General features: G+C 47.8%; 1 protein-coding gene across 1 annotated transcript in view; it reads right to left on the minus strand.

The window, feature by feature from the left end:
• Positions 1 to 16,719, minus strand: part of ARL14EP (ADP ribosylation factor like GTPase 14 effector protein) — a 27,411-nt gene extending 10,692 nt beyond the window's left edge. The window contains exon 1 of the mRNA XM_063438709.1: positions 16,613 to 16,719. Within this exon, the coding sequence (XP_063294779.1) occupies positions 16,613 to 16,684 (72 nt within the window). The 5' untranslated portion in view covers positions 16,685 to 16,719. The remainder of the gene's footprint in view (positions 1 to 16,612) is intronic.
• Between the last annotated feature and the right edge of the window lie 6,245 nt (positions 16,720 to 22,964).

Here is a 22,964-nt window from a genome sequence, read left to right on the forward strand (position 1 = left end):
GTGATTTGCAGAGAGATATATACGAAGTGTGGACTCCACAAAACCTCGGAACGTGCACTGTGATATTGGCACCAAGACACTGGCAGCAGATCCTTTGAGTCCTGCAAGTTGTGAGGTTGGGCCTCCATGGATTGGATTTGTTGTTAAAGAACATCCCACAGATGCTCAGTCAATTGAAATTTGGTGAATTTAGAGGCCAAGACCTCTTTGTCATGTTCATCAAACCATTCCTGTACATTTTTTGCAGTATGCATTATCCTGGTGACACCACCCTGCACATGGTCTGCAACAAACTCTAGGTAGGAGGAACGTGTCAAAGTAACATCTACACAAATGCCAGGACCCAAGGTTTCCCAGCAGAACATTGACACTGCCTCTGCCGGCCTGCCTTCTTTCTATAGGGAATCCCGTTGCCATCTCATCCTCAAGTAAACGATGCACACGCGCCCAGCTATCTACCAGATCTAGAAGAAAACGGAAATCATCAGACCAGGCAACTTTCTTTCATTGCTCCATGGCCCAGGTCTGGCACTCATGTCCCCACTAAAGGCGCTTTCAGCGGTGCACATGGATCATCATGGGCACCCTGACCGGTCAACAGCTATGCAGCCAACTGCAATGTACTGTGTATTCTGACACCTTTCTATCATGGCCAGCATTAATAGGGACACTCCACTGCCCAAATACAAAACCACTGTTTAGTAGACATACCACAAATGAAAATAGGACCTCTTGACAACTTGAAAGCTAGTGGAGTCTAATGAGGTTTAACAGACACTATAGTTACCAAAAAAAAAATCACTTCCACTTAATGAAGCAGTTTGTGTATAGAACATACGATCAGTTTCACTGTTAATTCACACCCATTTAGGAGTTGTCACTTTTGCTTCTGTTTATGCAGGCGTAAAATCTCAACAGCAGAGTATTGAATATTTGATAGAGTCCTAACCTCAACATCTGAGGTAAGGGATTTAGGTGTAAATATTTCAGATGACTTAAAGCAGGGCTCGACAAATGCCAGACACCAGGTCGCCACGGTGACCATGAAATTTGTCCTGGCACCTGGGATTTGTGAGCCTGTTCGGCCCATGATGTAACCGGCTGCCCGATTTTAGATGGGGGCAGTCAGCTCACGCAGGGCCTCGCGGGCAGGTGGACTGTCGGCTCATTGAGAGCCGAGGAAATCGGGCCTCGCGGGCAGCAAAATCAGGGAGAAGGGCAGGTGGATCATTGAGAGCGGAGGGAGACGAGCAGTGAAATGAGGGAGGCGGGCCGCGGAATGTGTGCAGCAGCGAGGGAGCTATAACCTCCCTGCTCTGCGCCCTCCAATGATGCCAGGGGCCGAAATTTGACGTCCTTCCGGGCACGCATCACTATAAAGCGCTCTAGGGTGCAGAGCAAAGAGATGACAGCATCCCCACTGGACCCAAGGGAAAGCTGGAGTGGATTAGCAAAGGTAGGGAAGTTGGTGGATTTAAAATAAAGCAATTATTTGTGTCAGTCAGTCAGCGAGTAAGTGTCAGTCACTAAGTTAGCGAGTGAGTGTCAGTCAGTCAGTCAGCGAGCGTCAGCCAGCCAGCGTCAGCCAGCCAGCGTCAGCCAGCCAGCAAGCGTCAGCCAGCCAGCCAGTTATTTACTAATATGTAGCGTAATATCTCGCCATATTCCAGACCTTGCACAGTGCAGGTATCCCTGGTTTATATTGTGTCAGTCAGGATCCCGGTTACCGTGACGGGCTCGGTGAGATTCAGGGTTATTTACTAACATGTAGCATAATATCTCGCCATATCGCAGACCCTGCGCAGTGCAGGTCTCCCTGGTTTATATTGCATCAGTCAGGCTCCCGGTTACCGTGACGGGCTCGGTGAGATTCAAGGTTATTTACTAACATGTAGCATAATATCTCGCCATATCGCAGACCCTGCGCAGTGCAGGTCTCCCTGGTTTATATTGTGTCAGTCAGGCTCCCGGTTACCGTGACGGGCTCGGTGAGATTCAGGGTTATTTACCAACATGTAGCGTAATATCTTGCCATATCCCAGACCCTGCGCAGTGCAGGTATCCCTGGTTTATATTGTGTCAGTCAGGCTCCCGGTTACCGTGACGTGCTCGGTGAGATTCAGGGTTATTTACCAACATGTAGCGTAATATCTCGCCGTATCCCAGACCCTGCGCAGTGCAGGTATCTCTGGTTTATATTGTGTCAGTCAGGCTCCCGGTTACCGTGACGAGCTCAGTGAGATTCCGGGTTATTTACTAACATGTAGCGTAATATCTCGCCGTATCCCAGACCCTGCGCAGTGCAGGTATCCCTGGTTTATATTGTGTCAGTCAGGCTCCCAGTTACCGTGCACGGGCTCGGTGAGATTCAGGGTTATTTACTAACATGTAGCGTAATATCTCAACATATCCCAGACCCTGCGGAGTGCAGTTATCCCTGGTTTATATTGTGTCAGCAGTCAGGCTCCCGGTTACCGTGACGGGCTCGGTGAGATTCAGGGTTATTTACTAACATGTAGCGTAATATCTCGCCATATCCCAGACCCTGCGCAGTGCAGGTATCCCTGGTTTATATTGTGTCAGAAGTCAGGCTCCCGGTAACCGTGACGGGCTCGGTGAGATTCAGGGTTAGTTACCAACATGTAGCGTAATATCTCGCCATATCCCAGACACTGCGCAGTACAGGTATCCCTGGTTTATATTGTGTCAGCAGTCAGGCTCCCGATTACCGTGACGGGCTCGGTGAGATTCAGGGTTATTTACCAACATGTAGCGTAATATCTCGCCATATCCCAGACCCTGCGCAGTGCAGGTATCCCTGGTTTATATTGTGTCAGCAGTCAGGCTCCCGATTACCGTCACGGGCTCGGTGAGATTCAGGGTTATTTACCAACATGTAGCGTAATATCTCGCCATATCCCAGACCCTGCGCAGTGCAGGTATCCCTGGTTTATATTGTGTCAGGCTCCCGGTTACCGTGACGAGCTCGGTGAGATTCAGGGTTATTTACCAACATGTAGCGCAATATCTCGCCATATCGCAGACCCTGCGCAGTGCAGGTATCCCTGGTTTATAATGTGTCAGCAGTCAGGCTCCCGGTAACCGTGACGGGCTCGGTGAGATTCAGGGTTATTTACCAACATGTAGCGTAATATCTCGCCATATCCCAGACCCTGCGCAGTGCAGGTATCCCTGGTTTATATTGTGTCACCAGTCAGGCTCCCGATTACCGTCACGGGCTCGGTGAGATTCAGGGTTATTTACTAACATGTAGCGTAATATCTCGCCATATCCCAGACCCTGCGCAGTGCAGGTATCCCTGGTTTATATTGTGTCAGTCAGGCTCCCGGTTACCGTGACGGGCTCGGTGAGATTCAGGGTTATTTACTAACAAGTAGCGTAATATCTCGTCATATCCCAGACCCTGCGCAGTGCAGGTATCCCTGGTTTATATTGTGTCAGTCAGGCTCCCGATTACCGTGACGGGCTCGGTCAGATTCAGGGTTATTTACTAACATGTAGCGTAATATCTCGCCATATCCCAGACCCTGCGCAGTGCAGGTATCCCTGGTTTATATTGTGTCAGCAGTCAGGCTCCCGATTACCGTGACGGGCTCGGTGAGATTCAGGGTTATTTACTAACATGTAGCGTAATATCTCGCCATATCCCAGACCCTGCGCAGTGCATGTATCCCTGGTTTATATTGTGTCAGCAGTCAGGCTCACGATTACCGTGACGGGCTCGGTGAGATTCAGGGTTATTTACTAACATGTAGCGTAATATCTCGCCATATCCCAGACCCTGCGCAGTGCAGGTATCCCTGGTTTATATTGTGTCAGCCAGGCTCCCGGTTACCGTGACGGGCTCGGTGAGATTCCGGGTTATTTACCAACATGTAGCGTAATATCTCGCCATATCCCAGACCCTGCGCAGTGCAGGTATCCCTGGTTTATATTGTGTCAGCAGTCAGGCTCCCGGTTACCGTGACGGGCTCGGTGAGATTCAGGGTTATTTACCAACATGTAGCGTAATATCTCGCCATATCCCAGACCCTGCGCAGTGCAGGTATCCCTGGTTTATATTGTGTCAGGCTCCCGGTTACCGTGACGAGCTCGGTGAGATTCAGGGTTATTTACCAACATGTAGCGTAATATCTCGCCATATCGCAGACCCTGCGCAGTGCAGGTATCCCTGGTTTATATTGTGTCAGTCAGGATCCCGGTTACTGTGACGGGCTCGGTGAGATTCAGGGTTATTTACTAACATGTAGCGTAATATCTCGCCATATCCCAGACCCTGTGCAGTGCAGGTATCCCTGGTTTATATTGTGTCAGCAGTCAGGCTCCCGGTTACCGTGACGAGCTCGGTGAGATTCAGGGTTATTTACCAACATGTAGCGTAATATCTCGCCATATCCCAGACCCTGCGCAGTGCAGGTATCCCTGGTTTATATTGTGTCAGTAGTCAGGCTCCCGTTTACCGTGACTGGCTCGGTGAGATTCAGGGTTATTTACTAACATGTAGCGTAATATCTCGCCATATCCCAGACCCTGCGCAGTGCAGGTATCCCTGGTTTATATTGTGTCAGCAGTCAGGCTCCCGGTTACCGTGACGAGCTCGGTGAGATTCAGGGTTATTTACTAACATGTAGCGTAATATCTCGCCATATCCCAGACCCTGCGCAGTGCAGGTATCCCTGGTTTATATTGTGTCAGCAGTCAGGCTCCCGGTTACCAAGACGATCTCGGTGAGATTCAGGGTTATTTACTAACATGTAGCGTATTATCTCGCCATATCCCAGACCCTGCGCAGTGCAGGTATCCCTGGTTTATATTGTGTCAGCCAGGCTCCCGGTTACCGTGACGGGCTCGGTGAGATTCAGGGTTATTTACTAACATGTAGCGTAATATCTCACCATATCCCAGACCCTGCGCAGTGCAGGTATCCCTGGTTTATATTGTGTCAGCCAGGCTCCCGGTTACCGTGACGGGCTCGGTGAGATTCAGGGTTATTTACTAACATGTAGCGTAATATCTCGCCATATCCCAGACCCTGTGCAGTGAGGGTATCCCTGGTTTATATTGTGTCAGCAGTCAGGCTCCCGGTTACCGTGACGAGCTCGGTGAGATTCAGGGTTATTTACTAACATGTAGCGTAATATCTCGCCATATCCCAGACCCTGCGCAGTGCAGGTATCCCTGGTTTATATTGTGTCAGCAGTCAGGCTCCCGGTTACCAAGACGATCTCGGTGAGATTCAGGGTTATTTACGAACATGTTGCGTAATATCTCACCATATCCCAGACCCTGCGCAGTGCAGGTATCCCTGGTTTATATTGTGTCAGTCAGGCTCCCGGTTACCGTGACGGGCTCGGTGAGATTCAGGGTTATTTACTAACATGTAGCGTAATATCTCGCCATATCCCAGACCCTGCGCAGTGCAGGTATCCCTGGTTTATATTGTGTCAGGCTCCCGGTTACCGTGACGAGCTCGGTGAGATTCAGGGTTATTTACCAACATGTAGCGTAATATCTCGCCATATCGCAGACCCTGCGCAGTGCAGGTATCCCTGGTTTATATTGTGTCAGTCAGGATCCCGGTTACTGTGACGGGCTCGGTGAGATTCAGGGTTATTTACTAACATGTAGCGTAATATCTCGCCATATCCCAGACCCTGTGCAGTGCAGGTATCCCTGGTTTATATTGTGTCAGCAGTCAGGCTCCCGGTTACCGTGACGAGCTCGGTGAGATTCAGGGTTATTTACCAACATGTAGCGTAATATCTCGCCATATCCCAGACCCTGCGCAGTGCAGGTATCCCTGGTTTATATTGTGTCAGCAGTCAGGCTCCCGTTTACCGTGACTGGCTCGGTGAGATTCAGGGTTATTTACTAACATGTAGCGTAATATCTCGCCATATCCCAGACCCTGCGCAGTGCAGGTATCCCTGGTTTATATTGTGTCAGCAGTCAGGCTCCCGGTTACCGTGACGAGCTCGGTGAGATTCAGGGTTATTTACTAACATGTAGCGTAATATCTCGCCATATCCCAGACCCTGCGCAGTGAAGGTATCCCTGGTTTATATTGTGTCAGCAGTCAGGCTCCCGGTTACCAAGACGATCTCGGTGAGATTCAGGGTTATTTACTAACATGTAGCGTATTATCTCGCCATATCCCAGACCCTGCGCAGTGCAGGTATCCCTGGTTTATATTGTGTCAGCCAGGCTCCCGGTTACCGTGACGGGCTCGGTGAGATTCAGGGTTATTTACTAACATGTAGCGTAATATCTCACCATATCCCAGACCCTGCGCAGTGCAGGTATCCCTGGTTTATATTGTGTCAGTCAGGATCCCGGTTACTGTGACGGGCTTGGTGAGATTCAGGGTTATTTACTAACATGTAGCGTAATATCTCGCCATATCCCAGACCCTGCGCAGTGCAGGTATCCCTGGTTTATATTGTGTCAGCAGTCAGGCTCCCGGTTACCGTGACGGGCTCGGTGAGATTCAGGGTTATTTACTAACATGTAGCGTAATATCTCGCCATATCCCAGACCCTGCGCAGTGCAGGTATCCCTGGTTTATATTGTGTCAGTCAGGATCCCGGTTACTGTGACGGGCTCGGTGAGATTCAGGGTTATTTACTAACATGTAGCGTAATATCTCGCCATATCCCAGACCCTGTGCAGTGCAGGTATCCCTGGTTTATATTGTATCAGCAGTCAGGCTCCCGGTTACCGTGACGAGCTCGGTGAGATTCAGGGTTATTTACCAACATGTAGCGTAATATCTCGCCATATCCCAGACCCTGCGCAGTGCAGGTATCCCTGGTTTATATTGTGTCAGTAGTCAGGCTCCCGTTTACCGTGACTGGCTCGGTGAGATTCAGGGTTATTTACTAACATGTAGCGTAATATCTCGCCATATCCCAGACCCTGCGCAGTGCAGGTATCCCTGGTTTATATTGTGTCAGCAGTCAGGCTCCCGGTTACCGTGACGAGCTCGGTGAGATTCAGGGTTATTTACTAACATGTAGCGTAATATCTCGCCATATCCCAGACCCTGCGCAGTGCAGGTATCCCTGGTTTATATTGTGTCAGCAGTCAGGCTCCCGGTTACCAAGACGATCTCGGTGAGATTCAGGGTTATTTACTAACATGTAGCGTATTATCTCGCCATATCCCAGACCCTGCGCAGTGCAGGTATCCCTGGTTTATATTGTGTCAGCCAGGCTCCCGGTTACCGTGACGGGCTCGGTGAGATTCAGGGTTATTTACTAACATGTAGCGTAATATCTCACCATATCCCAGACCCTGCGCAGTGCAGGTATCCCTGGTTTATATTGTGTCAGTCAGGATCCCGGTTACTGTGACGGCTCGGTGAGATTCAGGGTTATTTACTAACATGTAGCGTAATATCTCGCCATATCCCAGACCCTGTGCAGTGCAGGTATCCCTGGTTTATATTGTGTCAGCAGTCAGGCTCCCGGTTACCGTGACGAGCTCGGTGAGATTCAGGGTTATTTACTAACATGTAGCGTAATATCTCGCCATATCCCAGACCCTGCGCAGTGCAGGTATCCCTGGTTTATATTGTGTCAGCAGTCAGGCTCCCGGTTACCAAGACGATCTCGGTGAGATTCAGGGTTATTTACGAACATGTTGCGTAATATCTCACCATATCCCAGACCCTGCGCAGTGCAGGTATCCCTGGTTTATATTGTGTCAGTCAGGCTCCCGGTTACCGTGACGGGCTCGGTGAGATTCAGGGTTATTTACTAACATGTAGCGTAATATCTCGCCATATCCCAGACCCTGCGCAGTGCAGGTATCCCTGGTTTATATTGTGTCAGGCTCCCGGTTACCGTGACGAGCTCGGTGAGATTCAGGGTTATTTACCAACATGTAGCGTAATATCTCGCCATATCGCAGACCCTGCGCAGTGCAGGTATCCCTGGTTTATATTGTGTCAGTCAGGATCCCGGTTACTGTGACGGGCTCGGTGAGATTCAGGGTTATTTACTAACATGTAGCGTAATATCTCGCCATATCCCAGACCCTGTGCAGTGCAGGTATCCCTGGTTTATATTGTGTCAGCAGTCAGGCTCCCGGTTACCGTGACGAGCTCGGTGAGATTCAGGGTTATTTACCAACATGTAGCGTAATATCTCGCCATATCCCAGACCCTGCGCAGTGCAGGTATCCCTGGTTTATATTGTGTCAGCAGTCAGGCTCCCGTTTACCGTGACTGGCTCGGTGAGATTCAGGGTTATTTACTAACATGTAGCGTAATATCTCGCCATATCCCAGACCCTGCGCAGTGCAGGTATCCCTGGTTTATATTGTGTCAGCAGTCAGGCTCCCGGTTACCGTGACGAGCTTGGTGAGATTCAGGGTTATTTACTAACATGTAGCGTAATATCTCGCCATATCCCAGACCCTGCGCAGTGCAGGTATCCCTGGTTTATATTGTGTCAGCAGTCAGGCTCCCGGTTACCAAGACGATCTCGGTGAGATTCAGGGTTATTTACTAACATGTAGCGTATTATCTCGCCATATCCCAGACCCTGCGCAGTGCAGGTATCCCTGGTTTATATTGTGTCAGCCAGGCTCCCGGTTACCGTGACGGGCTCGGTGAGATTCAGGGTTATTTACTAACATGTAGCGTAATATCTCGCCATATCCCAGACCCTGCGCAGTGCAGGTATCCCTGGTTTATATTGTGTCAGCAGTCAGGCTCCCGGTTACCGTGACGGGCTCGGTGAGATTCAGGGTTATTTACCAACATGTAGCGTAATATCTCGCCATATCGCAGACCCTGCGCAGTGCTGGTATCCCTGGTTTATATTGTGTCAGTCAGGCTCCCGGTTACCGTGACGAGCTCGGTGAGATTCCGGGTTATTTACTAACATGTAGCGTAATATCTCGCCATATCCCAGACCCTGCGCAGTGCAGGTATGCCTGGTTTATATTGTGTCAGTCAGGCTCCCGGTTACCGTGACGGGCTCGGTGAGATTCAGGGTTATTTACCAACATGTAGCGTAATATCTCGCCATATCCCAGACCCTGCGCAGTGCAGGTATCCCTGGTTTAGCAGTCAGGCTCCCGGTTACCGTGACGGGCTCGGTGAGATTCAGGGTTATTTACTAACATGTGGCGTAATATCTCGCCATATCCCAGACCCTGCGCAGTGCAGGTATCCCTGGTTTATATTGTGTCAGCAGTCAGGCTCCCGGTTACCGTGACGGGCTCGGTGAGATCCAGGGTTATTTACTAACATGTGGCGTAATATCTCACCATATCCCAGACCCTGCGCAGTGCAGGTATCCCTGGTTTATATTGTGTCAGCAGTCAGGCTCCTGGTTACCGTGACGGGCCTTACTAACCTTACTAACATGTAGCGTAATATCTCGCCATATCCCAGACCCTGCGCAGTGCTGGTATGCCTGGTTTATATTGTGTCAGTCAGGCTCCCGGTTACCGTGACGGGCTCTGTGAGATTCAGGGTTATTTACTAACATGTAGCGTAATATCTCGCCATATCCCAGACCCTGCGCAGTGCAGGTATCCCTGGTTTATATTGAGTCAGTCAGGCTTCCGGTTACCGTGACGAGCTCGGTGAGATTCAGGGTTATTTACTAACATGTGGCGTAATATCTCGCCATATCCCAGACCCTGCGCAGTGCAGGTATCCCTGGTTTATATTGTGTCAGTCAGGCTCCCGGTTACCGTGACGAGCTCGGTGAGATTCAGGGTTATTTACTAACATGTGGCGTAATATCTCGCCATATCCCAGACCCTGCGCAGTGCAGGTATCCCTGGTTTATATTGTGTCAGCAGTCAGGCTCCCGGTTACCGTGACGGGCTCGGTGAGATTCAGGGTTATTTACCAACATGTAGCGTAATATCTCGCCATATCGCAGACCCTGCGCAGTGCAGGTATCCCTGGTTTATATTGTGTCAGTCAGGCTCCCGGTTACCGTGACGAGCTCGGTGAGATTCCGGGTTATTTACTAACATGTAGCGTAATATCTCGCCATATCCCAGACCCTGCGCAGTGCAGGTATGCCTGGTTTATATTGTGTCAGTCAGGCTCCCGGTTACCGTGACGGGCTCGGTGAGATTCAGGGTTATTTACCAACATGTAGCGTAATATCTCGCCATATCCCAGACCCTGCGCAGTGCAGGTATCCCTGGTTTATATTGTGTCAGCAGTCAGGCTCCCGGTTACCGTGACGGGCTCGGTGAGATTCAGGGTTATTTACTAACATGTGGCGTAATATCTCGCCATATCCCAGACCCTGTGCAGTGCAGGTATCCCTGGTTTATATTGTGTCAGCAGTCAGGCTCCCGGTTACCGTGACGAGCTCGGTGAGATTCAGGGTTATTTACCAACATGTAGCGTAATATCTCGCCATATCCCAGACCCTGCGCAGTGCAGGTATCCCTGGTTTATATTGTGTCAGTAGTCAGGCTCCCGTTTACCGTGACTGGCTCGGTGAGATTCAGGGTTATTTACTAACATGTAGCGTAATATCTCGCCATATCCCAGACCCTGCGCAGTGCAGGTATCCCTGGTTTATATTGTGTCAGCAGTCAGGCTCCCGGTTACCGTGACGAGCTCGGTGAGATTCAGGGTTATTTACTAACATGTAGCGTAATATCTCGCCATATCCCAGACCCTGCGCAGTGCAGGTATCCCTGGTTTATATTGTGTCAGCAGTCAGGCTCCCGGTTACCAAGACGATCTCGGTGAGATTCAGGGTTATTTACTAACATGTAGCGTATTATCTCGCCATATCCCAGACCCTGCGCAGTGCAGGTATCCCTGGTTTATATTGTGTCAGCCAGGCTCCCGGTTACCGTGACGGGCTCGGTGAGATTCAGGGTTATTTACTAACATGTAGCGTAATATCTCACCATATCCCAGACCCTGCGCAGTGCAGGTATCCCTGGTTTATATTGTGTCAGTCAGGATCCCGGTTACTGTGACGGGCTCGGTGAGATTCAGGGTTATTTACTAACATGTAGCGTAATATCTCGCCATATCCCAGACCCTGTGCAGTGCAGGTATCCCTGGTTTATATTGTGTCAGCAGTCAGGCTCCCGGTTACCGTGACGAGCTCGGTGAGATTCAGGGTTATTTACTAACATGTAGCGTAATATCTCACCATATCCCAGACCCTGCGCAGTGCAGGTATCCCTGGTTTATATTGTGTCAGTCAGGCTCCCGGTTACCGTGACGGGCTCGGTGAGATTCAGGGTTATTTACTAACATGTAGCGTAATATCTCGCCATATCCCAGACCCTGCGCAGTGCAGGTATCCCTGGTTTATATTGTGTCAGGCTCCCGGTTACCGTGACGAGCTCGGTGAGATTCAGGGTTATTTACCAACATGTAGCGTAATATCTCGCCATATCGCAGACCCTGCGCAGTGCAGGTATCCCTGGTTTATATTGTGTCAGTCAGGATCCCGGTTACTGTGACGGGCTCGGTGAGATTCAGGGTTATTTACTAACATGTAGCGTAATATCTCGCCATATCCCAGACCCTGTGCAGTGCAGGTATCCCTGGTTTATATTGTGTCAGCAGTCAGGCTCCCGGTTACCGTGACGAGCTCGGTGAGATTCAGGGTTATTTACCAACATGTAGCGTAATATCTCGCCATATCCCAGACCCTGCGCAGTGCAGGTATCCCTGGTTTATATTGTGTCAGCAGTCAGGCTCCCGTTTACCGTGACTGGCTCGGTGAGATTCAGGGTTATTTACTAACATGTAGCGTAATATCTCGCCATATCCCAGACCCTGCGCAGTGCAGGTATCCCTGGTTTATATTGTGTCAGCAGTCAGGCTCCCGGTTACCGTGACGAGCTCGGTGAGATTCAGGGTTATTTACTAACATGTAGCGTAATATCTCGCCATATCCCAGACCCTGCGCAGTGCAGGTATCCCTGGTTTATATTGTGTCAGCAGTCAGGCTCCCGGTTACCAAGACGATCTCGGTGAGATTCAGGGTTATTTACTAACATGTAGCGTATTATCTCGCCATATCCCAGACCCTGCGCAGTGCAGGTATCCCTGGTTTATATTGTGTCAGCCAGGCTCCCGGTTACCGTGACGGGCTCGGTGAGATTCAGGGTTATTTACTAACATGTAGTGTAATATCTCACCATATCCCAGACCCTGCGCAGTGCAGGTATCCCTGGTTTATATTGTGTCAGTCAGGATCCCGGTTACTGTGACGGGCTCGGTGAGATTCAGGGTTATTTACTAACATGTAGCGTAATATCTCGCCATATCCCAGACCCTGCGCAGTGCAGGTATCCCTGGTTTATATTGTGTCAGCAGTCAGGCTCCCGGTTACCGTGACGGGCTCGGTGAGATTCAGGGTTATTTACCAACATGTAGCGTAATATCTCGCCATATCGCAGACCCTGCGCAGTGCAGGTATCCCTGGTTTATATTGTGTCAGTCAGGCTCCCGGTTACCGTGACGAGCTCGGTGAGATTCCGGGTTATTTACTAACATGTAGCGTAATATCTCGCCATATCCCAGACCCTGCGCAGTGCAGGTATGCCTGGTTTATATTGTGTCAGTCAGGCTCCCGGTTACCGTGACGGGCTCGGTGAGATTCAGGGTTATTTACCAACATGTAGCGTAATATCTCGCCATATCCCAGACCCTGCGCAGTGCAGGTATCCCTGGCTTAGCAGTCAGGCTCCCGGTTACCGTGACGGGCTCGGTGAGATTCAGGGTTATTTACTAACATGTGGCGTAATATCTCGCCATATCCCAGACCCTGCGCAGTGCAGGTATCCCTGGTTTATATTGTGTCAGCAGTCAGGCTCCCGGTTACCGTGACGGGCTCGGTGAGATCCAGGGTTATTTACTAACATGTGGCGTAATATCTCACCATATCCCAGACCCTGCGCAGTGCAGGTATCCCTGGTTTATATTGTGTCAGCAGTCAGGCTCCTGGTTACCGTGACGGGCCTTACTAACCTTACTAACATGTAGCGTAATATCTCGCCATATCCCAGACCCTGCGCAGTGCTGGTATGCCTGGTTTATATTGTGTCAGTCAGGCTCCCGGTTACCGTGACGGGCTCTGTGAGATTCAGGGTTATTTACTAACATGTAGCGTAATATCTCGCCATATCCCAGACCCTGCGCAGTGCAGGTATCCCTGGTTTATATTGAGTCAGTCAGGCTTCCGGTTACCGTGACGAGCTCGGTGAGATTCAGGGTTATTTACTAACATGTGGCGTAATATCTCGCCATATCCCAGACCCTGCGCAGTGCAGGTATCCCTGGTTTATATTGTGTCAGTCAGGCTCCCGGTTACCGTGACGAGCTCGGTGAGATTCAGGGTTATTTACTAACATGTGGCGTAATATCTCGCCATATCCCAGACCCTGCGCAGTGCAGGTATCCCTGGTTTATATTGTGTCAGCAGTCAGGCTCCCGGTTACCGTGACGGGCTCGGTGAGATTCAGGGTTATTTACCAACATGTAGCGTAATATCTCGCCATATCGCAGACCCTGCGCAGTGCAGGTATCCCTGGTTTATATTGTGTCAGTCAGGCTCCCGGTTACCGTGACGAGCTCGGTGAGATTCCGGGTTATTTACTAACATGTAGCGTAATATCTCGCCATATCCCAGACCCTGCGCAGTGCAGGTATGCCTGGTTTATATTGTGTCAGTCAGGCTCCCGGTTACCGTGACGGGCTCGGTGAGATTCAGGGTTATTTACCAACATGTGGCGTAATATCTCGCCATATCCCAGACCCTGCGCAGTGCAGGTATCCCTGGTTTATATTGTGTCAGCCAGGCTCCCGGTTACCGTGACGAGCTCGGTGAGATTCAGGGTTATTTACTAACATGTGGCGTAATATCTCGCCATATCCCAGACCCTGCGCAGTGCAGGTATCCCTGGTTTATATTGTGTCAGCAGTCAGGCTCCCGGTTACCGTGACGGGCTCGGTGAGATCCAGGGTTATTTACTAACATGTGGCGTAATATCTCACCATATCCCAGACCCTGCGCAGTGCAGGTATCCCTGGTTTATATTGTGTCAGCAGTCAGGCTCCTGGTTACCGTGACGGGCCTTACTAACCTTACTAACATGTAGCGTAATATCTCGCCATATCCCAGACCCTGCGGAGTGCTGGTATGCCTGGTTTATATTGTGTCAGCAGTCAGGCTCCCGGTTACCGTGACGGGCTCGGTGAGATTCAGGGTTATTTACCAACATGTAGCGTAATATCTCGCCATATCGCAGACCCTGCGCAGTGCAGGTATCCCTGGTTTATATTGTGTCAGCAGTCAGGCTCCCGGTTACCGTGACGGGCTCGGTGAGATTCAGGGTTATTTACTAACATGTGGCGTAATATCTCGCCATATCCCAGACCCTGCGCAGTGCAGGTATCCCTGGTTTATATTGAGTCAGTCAGGCTTCCGGTTACCGTGACGAGCTCGGTGAGATTCAGGGTTATTTACTAACATGTGGCGTAATATCTCGCCATATCCCAGACCCTGCGCAGTGCAGGTATCCCTGGTTTATATTGTGTCAGTCAGGCTCCCGGTTACCGTGACGAGCTCGGTGAGATTCAGGGTTATTTACTAACATGTGGCGTAATATCTCGCCATATCCCAGACCCTGCGCAGTGCAGGTATCCCTGGTTTATATTGTGTCAGCAGTCAGGCTCCCGTTTACCGTGACGGGCTCGGTGAGATTCAGGGTTATTTACCAACATGTGGCGTAATATCTCGCCATATCCCAGACCCTGCGCAGGGCAGGTATCCCTGGTTTATATTGTGTCAGCAGTCAGGCTCCCGGTTACCGTGACGAGCTCGGTGAGATTCAGGGTTATTTACTAACATGTGGCGTAATATCTCGCCATATCCCAGACCCTGCGCAGTGCAGGTATCCCTGGTTTATATTGTGTCAGTCAGGCTCCCGGTTACCGTGACGGGCTCGGTGAGATTCCGGGTTATTTACTAACATGTGGCGTAACATCTCGCCATATCCCAGACCCTGCGCAGTGCAGGTATCCCTGGTTTATATTGTGTCAGCAGTCAGGCTCCCGGTTACCGTGACGGGCTCGGTGAGATTCAGGGTTATTTACTAACATGTGGCGTAATATCTCGCCATATCCCAGACCCTGCGCAGTGCAGGTATCCCTGGTTTATATTGTGTCAGCCAGGCTCCCGGTTACCGTGACGAGCTCGGTGAGATTCAGGGTTATTTACTAACATGTGGCGTAATATCTCGCCATATCCCAGACCCTGCGCAGTGCAGGTATCCCTGGTTTATATTGTGTCAGCAGTCAGGCTCCCGGTTACCGTGACGGGCTCGGTGAGATCCAGGGTTATTTACTAACATGTGGCGTAATATCTCACCATATCCCAGACCCTGCGCAGTGCAGGTATCCCTGGTTTATATTGTGTCAGCAGTCAGGCTCCTGGTTACCGTGACGGGCCTTACTAACCTTACTAACATGTAGCGTAATATCTCGCCATATCCCAGACCCTGCGCAGTGCTGGTATGCCTGGTTTATATTGTGTCAGTCAGGCTCCCGGTTACCGTGACGGGCTCTGTGAGATTCAGGGTTATTTACTAACATGTAGCGTAATATCTCGCCATATCCCAGACCCTGCGCAGTGCAGGTATCCCTGGTTTATATTGTGTCAGCAGTCAGGCTCCCGGTTACCGTGACGGGCTCGGTGAGATTCAGGGTTATTTACCAACATGTAGCGTAATATCTCGCCATATCGCAGACCCTGCGCAGTGCAGGTATCCCTGGTTTATATTGTGTCAGCAGTCAGGCTCCCGGTTACCGTGACGGGCTCGGTGAGATTCAGGGTTATTTACTAACATGTGGCGTAATATCTCGCCATATCCCAGACCCTGCGCAGTGCAGGTATCCCTGGTTTATATTGAGTCAGTCAGGCTTCCGGTTACCGTGACGAGCTCGGTGAGATTCAGGGTTATTTACTAACATGTGGCGTAATATCTCGCCATATCCCAGACCCTGCGCAGTGCAGGTATCCCTGGTTTATATTGTGTCAGTCAGGCTCCCGGTTACCGTGACGAGCTCGGTGAGATTCAGGGTTATTTACTAACATGTGGCGTAATATCTCGCCATATCCCAGACCCTGCGCATTGCAGGTATCCCTGGTTTATATTGTGTCAGCAGTCAGGCTCCCGTTTACCGTGACGGGCTCGGTGAGATTCAGGGTTATTTACTAACATGTGGCGTAATATCTCGCCATATCCCAGACCCTGCGCAGTGCAGGTATCCCTGGTTTATATTGTGTCAGCAGTCAGGCTCCCGGTTACCGTGACGAGCTCGGTGAGATTCAGGGTTATTTACTAACATGTGGCGTAATATCTCGCCATATCCCAGACCCTGCGCAGTGCAGGTATCCCTGGTTTATATTGTGTCAGTCAGGCTCCCGGTTACCGTGACGGGCTCGGTGAGATTCCGGGTTATTTACTAACATGTGGCGTAACATCTCGCCATGTCGCAGTGCAGACCCGCTGTTACCACAGCCAGCCCGGGTGATGGGAGTTGGAGTCCAGCCGTTCCCCGGGTGTTCCCACTTACTTTTCCTTGAGGCTTCCTGCTCGGCATCGCATTGGCTGTATTGTCAGACTCCCGCGCTTCCGGTGCCGCCATTTACAGGGCGACCGCCTCCCTGGTGACGCACTTAGTAACAGACACCATAGAGAGGCGGCGGAGGGCTAGACCGGCAGGAGGCTCAGTGCCTCGGGCTTACTATAGAGAGCGCCTACTACAGTCTGCCAAGGGCATTGCATGTCGCTGTCAGTCCTTATAGAGCCCACTGGGGCTGACTGCTGTCCATCTTATAATAAGCTTTTCAAAATGATGTCATGTTTTATATAAATGTCTGGAATAATGTAATATTTTATATAAATGTCTGAAATGATGTAATATTTTATATAAATGTCTGGAATGATGTAATATTTTATATAAATGTCTGAAATGATGTAATATTTTATATAAATGTCTGAAATGATGTAATATTTTAATTCTTTAATATTTAATCATTTAATATTTTTGATTTTTTAAAATATATGCTTAAATATCTATCCAATAAAAATATAAATAAATATATATATATGTGTGTATAAAAAAGTATTAAATATTTAAAATATTAAATTTTAAAAGCTTATCCAAAAATGAATATTGGATGATTGAGGCAGTCTCTGGTTCAGAATCACCTGCTTCCTTCCCCTCATGGGACCTTGCCTGATTGTAGTAAAGATCCTGGGTGCGCTCTCACCTCTGCTGGGCCCTCACTGCTCCCCCTCCTCTAATGGGCAGGAAATATTGGGCCCCTATTCATTCCATGCAGTACATAGGCACATTTTATACCATTCACAGACACACTCCATGCAATACGGGCACACAAACACACTCCATGTCGATCACACACAGCATCAATGCAGTTCACAGACACACACACCACGCAATTCACAGTCACATACTCCAGGTCTTACACAGACACACACACCATGCAATTCACAGACTCACACTCCATTTAGTACACAGACACACACACCATGCAATTCACAGACACACACTCCATGTAGCACACAGACATACACACCACGCAATTCATAGACACATACTCCATGTCTTACACAGACACACACACCATGAAAATTCACAGACACACACTCCATGTAGTACACAGACACACACACATACACCATGCAATTCACAGTCACACATCATGCAATTTACAGACACACATTCCATGTAGTACACAGTCACCCTCCATTTTATGCACAGACACACACTCCATGTAGTACACAGACACACATCATGCAGTACACAGGCACACACTCCATGCAATTCATAGACACATATTCCATGAAGTACACAGACACATTTTATACAATTTACAAACACTTCATACAATTCTCAGACACACACATTATGCAATTCACCAACATATCACACTCCTACTCTATGCAATTCACACACTCCATGCACTTCACAGACACAGACCTTGTAGGACAGACACACTGTGTAGTACACCAACACACTCCATGCAAGACAGGGACATAGCTTAGTTGAGGATGACAGATATGGGTACAGGTACAGACGGGAGATGGAAGGTAGGTATAAGAGATAAGGGAGTTTGGCATTGTTAAGGGATGTAAAAAGGTAAATGTTTGTACAGAGGTGGGCATAGAAAGACATTTGGAAACTGGCAAAGAACAGGAACAGGTAAGGATGGCAGCCATAGGATAAAGAAGGGAAGTTCAATTTAATATTTATTAATTTGTTTATACATTTCCTGATCATTAAGTTGTACTGGTCCTGATGATATATAAAGGCAGCCCTACACACACAGTTCTGTTAAACCCATATGTAATCTCATTTATTTAGTGGTCAATAATCAAATTTCCATCCCGCAAGGATAATGTGGTGCTACAGCATGGTGAGATGCTATCTACCCTAAATACGTTTGAAGTAGTCACAGAGTTCTTAAGTACCAGATACATTTCAGAAGTTAATAGTCTTTGATATGAAATGTAGACCTGGAGATTCTTTTTGGGCCAAGTTGCAATTTGTCCAAATTTGGGCCAATCGGGTGATGGGCTGAACTTCGAGCCAAAGTGTACCCAACCAAAGGAAATGCACAATGGTCACGTGTGTCCGTCTCGGTTTGTGATTCTGAATTCTGCTGATGTCGCTTAAAAAAGGACATAATTGATGAAAAAAAAATATATATGATTGATGGCCAGGGGGAAAGTCACTAAATTTAGATTTTATTCACACATTAAGTGAGAAATAGAGAGAGGCACTAATCCTGAAAGGGAAAGTTCTCTACATCTGACATAAAATATGCGCAGAATACTGTTCTGGGATGTCTAAGCCACATGTGCCAGGGGGGCAACTAGCACCCGGCACAAAAGTGCTAAGTGCACATACAAACTCCTACCACCATGACCACGCCAGTGAAGTTGTCATGGTGGTTGGAGCAACTCTTTAATATAACTTGTTCATTAAAGGTGGAAATGTGTGTACTTACCTAACTAACAGATACAGGTACTTCTTGGTTACATTACGATTGAGAAAAACTAACCTAGGTATGGATGGATGGATTAATTGGCTCTGAATGATTGAATGGCGACTGCTGGATGGAATGCCGGATTCTGCAGCTCTGCAGAACCCCAAATCTCATCACCCAGTAGGAGAGGAGCCTCGGAGCTCAATGGGGACCCAGGTAAGAGGGCAAAACATTGCCAAGCGATATGCCCCATTTTTAGGGAACCGGCCCACGGTACTTCTGGGATCATAACTACTACAGTAGGCTATAATGGTTATGATGCGTGGAGTCACCCCTTTAGACTAAATACTTAAAAAACAATGTTAGCTGCTAGACCATTTGTTCATTTATTTACTAGACCGAATATTTCTAACACACTGGTGGCTCTAGTTGTAAATAAAACGCCAACACAGATTAAACAAAGATAATAATACGATGAATAATGACTACCATCCCTTCATTCACTGAATAAAGCGGCTAGTAATTATGTCACTCTCCATGGGTATCTGAAATAAACTACATTCATGGGTTACGTGATGATACCAGTTTGTAAATTCACAGACAGATATGAAAGGGATTTATGGTGACCATGGAGACCAACTTTTCCAGCTAAAAATAGACATATAAGACTTTAATCCCCACTGCCCCATATTAAAATGGTTCAGCACACAGAATTATTGTCTGTCCTTATAGGACATTTATTTAAAATAATAAGCCAATTTATCTTTAACCCTTCCAGAACTGGGAAGGGAAAGGTGTAAACCAATTATTACCCATGCCATCTTAGGTTAACATATAATTGTTACGTCAATTCTGTGAATTGCTAAAAACCCTAAAACCTGCATTCGGCATCAAATACAAGAAAATATATTATTATTTTGTTAAAAGTGACATAATCCAGACAAAAGTCACACAAAGCTACAAAAATATTTTAAAACGCCAGCAATATAAAAAGAACATTAAAAAAAAAATACAAATAGCGTAGGACATGTTAATTATTCGATGCGTAGTATATCCCCCACCAGCAGTCCCAGTCATCACACGGGATGAGTGGAACAGCCAACTAAGGTGATAATAGCCATTCTGAGGCTACTATCAGCCTATTGACAGCCCTATTTACAGTTCTATGTTCAGAGCTATGCACAGTATTGGCTTGAGCTGCCAAGCACACATTTGCATAGCCACAGCCTGCGCTCTTTGTGACTGCCAGATAGTGGAGGTAGGGACATACAGTTGTGCACTTGGCCAGGACGCGCATGCTCTACAAAAATTTGGAGAGCAAAAGAGGAAGTTTTGTCATCTAAGAACAAACGAGAACGAGAAGTATTATGCCTGCAGCTATTTTCTGTGTCTCGCAGTTTTAAGCGACTGCGTGTAGTGGGAAGGCGGCAGGCGATCTGTGTGTGTCATTACCTACGTGATAAGCATGGGTTGTTATGGTGCACAGAATGTGCCATTCATCCGATGATTTACAATCTATTTCTCTTCATTGTCCAGCAGTTGAACTGGTAGCTAGTAACGCATAATTCTGCTTTTTGGCAGATAATCAATTTGCAAAGGTGGATGATTTGCCTCTTAAAATGTGATTATCTGTTCAAAAGGCAGATTAGCCTTTGTAAAGGTGGCTGAGCCGCTTGTACAAATTGATAATCTTTTTTATTTGCAGATAATCAATCTCAAATGAAGAATCAACAACAAAACCGACTGAATAGAATTAAGAATCGCTTTATTTGCCACATAGTTTGCATAAAGTGATTCTTACTGTATTTATATAAAAAATTTTAACACCAAACATATCTCTCTATCAGACAGTGCTGTAAGTGAATATCTTTGTCTCTCTGCGTCTCTTTCAATGTATGTCCCAGATGTAGGAATATGAATAAATACTGTGGCAGAATAATACATAACAAGACACACAATATTTATTTATTTATAAAAATATTTTACCAGGAAAGATACATTGAGATTTATCTCGTTTTCAAGTATGTCCTGGGTCCACATAACATTGCATTGATACAATAGGGTACAATAGAATACAAAACCAATATTAATACACAATAAATACAAAATTTAACATAGAACAGGTAGGAAATATATAATCACCCATGACAGGTGCATTCTGTTTTGAGGTATGTAAAGAGGGATCTCTTAAAGGACTTTAGGGTTGGGGAAGATTTTAAATTGTGCGGGAGATAGTTCCACAATTGCGGCGCTCTGTAGGAGAAGGAGGATCGGGCTGATTTCTTTTGAATTGAATATCCAGGCAAGATACAAAAAGGTGACTGTAGTGTTCCTTTAATGCTGCAACCATTTTAAATTATCTCAATAGATTGGGAAGACTTTGGGTTATTGGGAGCTTACGGCCTTCAGGTAACGAGGCATGATGGTTGACTGCCCCCTAGTATATTTAACGATGGCTGCTCTTTCAAAGTTAACATTTTAATGGTGAGAAGTTCTGAACATTTTGTAAAGCTTTACGTTTTTCCAGAAAATAACGCCTGCTGTTAGGAATGTGTCATTATTTTTACAAACATATTTTGCGATGGAGAAAATATAAAGAAAGATTAATGTTGAAGTAGGAGACATGCAATCGTTACAGATCATTAAGTATGGAATAACCTTTTTCACCCGTTATTGTAGCGAAACGATATATCACTGACATACACCGTGTGAGTGGAACGGCCGACTAAGGTGATAATAGCCATTCTGAGGCTACTATCAGCCTATTGACAGCCCTATTTACAGTTCTCTGTTAAGAGCTATGCACAGTATTGGCTTGAGCTGCCAAACACACATTTGCATAGCCACAGCCTGCGCTCTTTGTGACTGCCAGATAGTGGAGGTAGGGACATACAGTTGTGCACTTGGCCAGGACGCGCATGCTGTACAAAAATTTGGAGATCAAAAGAGGAAGTTTTGTCATCTAAGAACAAACGAGAACGAGAAGTATTATGCCTGCAGCCCCCAATCGCCCTGGCAAAGGCTTTGCCAGCCTCTTGTTCTGGGGGGCCCAGGAGCTGGCCGGCTGGCCACCTCAGGGCCCCCCAGGCTGGCAGCGGCCACACGGGAGCACTAATACCTCTGGGAATGCTGGGGTGGATTATCACTTCCCTGAACAGGAGGATTAGTGCTCCCTCGCCGACTGCAATGGCCGGCCGCCCAGCAGCCCCACTGGACCCCAGGGAAAGTGATAATCCACCCCAGCATTCCCAAAGGTAAGGAGGCTGGCTGGATTGATTTTAAAAAAAAAGTGAGTGTCTGTTTGTGAGTGTGTGTGTCTGTTTGTGAGTGTGTGTCTGTTAGTGAGTGTGTCTGTTAGGGAGTGTGTTACTATATGTGTGTGTGTGTCTGTTAGTAAGTGTGTATGTGTGTGTGTCTGTTAGTGAATGTGTATGCATGTCCGTTAGTGAGAGTGTATGCGTGTCTGTCTGTTAGTGAGTGTGTGTGTCTGTTAGTGAGTGTGTTAGTATGCATGTCTGTTAGTGAGTGTGTATACATGTGTGTTACTGAGAGTGTATGCGTGTCTGATAGTGAGAGTGTATGTGTGTCTGTCAGTGAAAGTGTGTGTCTGACACTGAGTGTATATGTATCTGTCAGTGAGTGCATATGTGTATTTAGAAGGCAGGGCGGGAGGGGGGGAGGGGGTACCTGAGTTTTGTTATGCTTAGGGCACAAAACCAGAATCCACCACTGCCCTAACACACACACAAACACACCCACACAGCAACCTTACTCTCTCACACACACACACAGCACCCTCACTCTCTCTCTCACACACACACACACACACACACACACACACACACACACACACACACACACACACACACACACACACACACACACACACACACACACACACACACAGCACCC

Source organism: Pelobates fuscus, chromosome 12 (assembly GCF_036172605.1).
Source record: "Pelobates fuscus isolate aPelFus1 chromosome 12, aPelFus1.pri, whole genome shotgun sequence".
NCBI classification, from domain to species: Eukaryota; Metazoa; Chordata; class Amphibia; order Anura; family Pelobatidae; genus Pelobates; species Pelobates fuscus.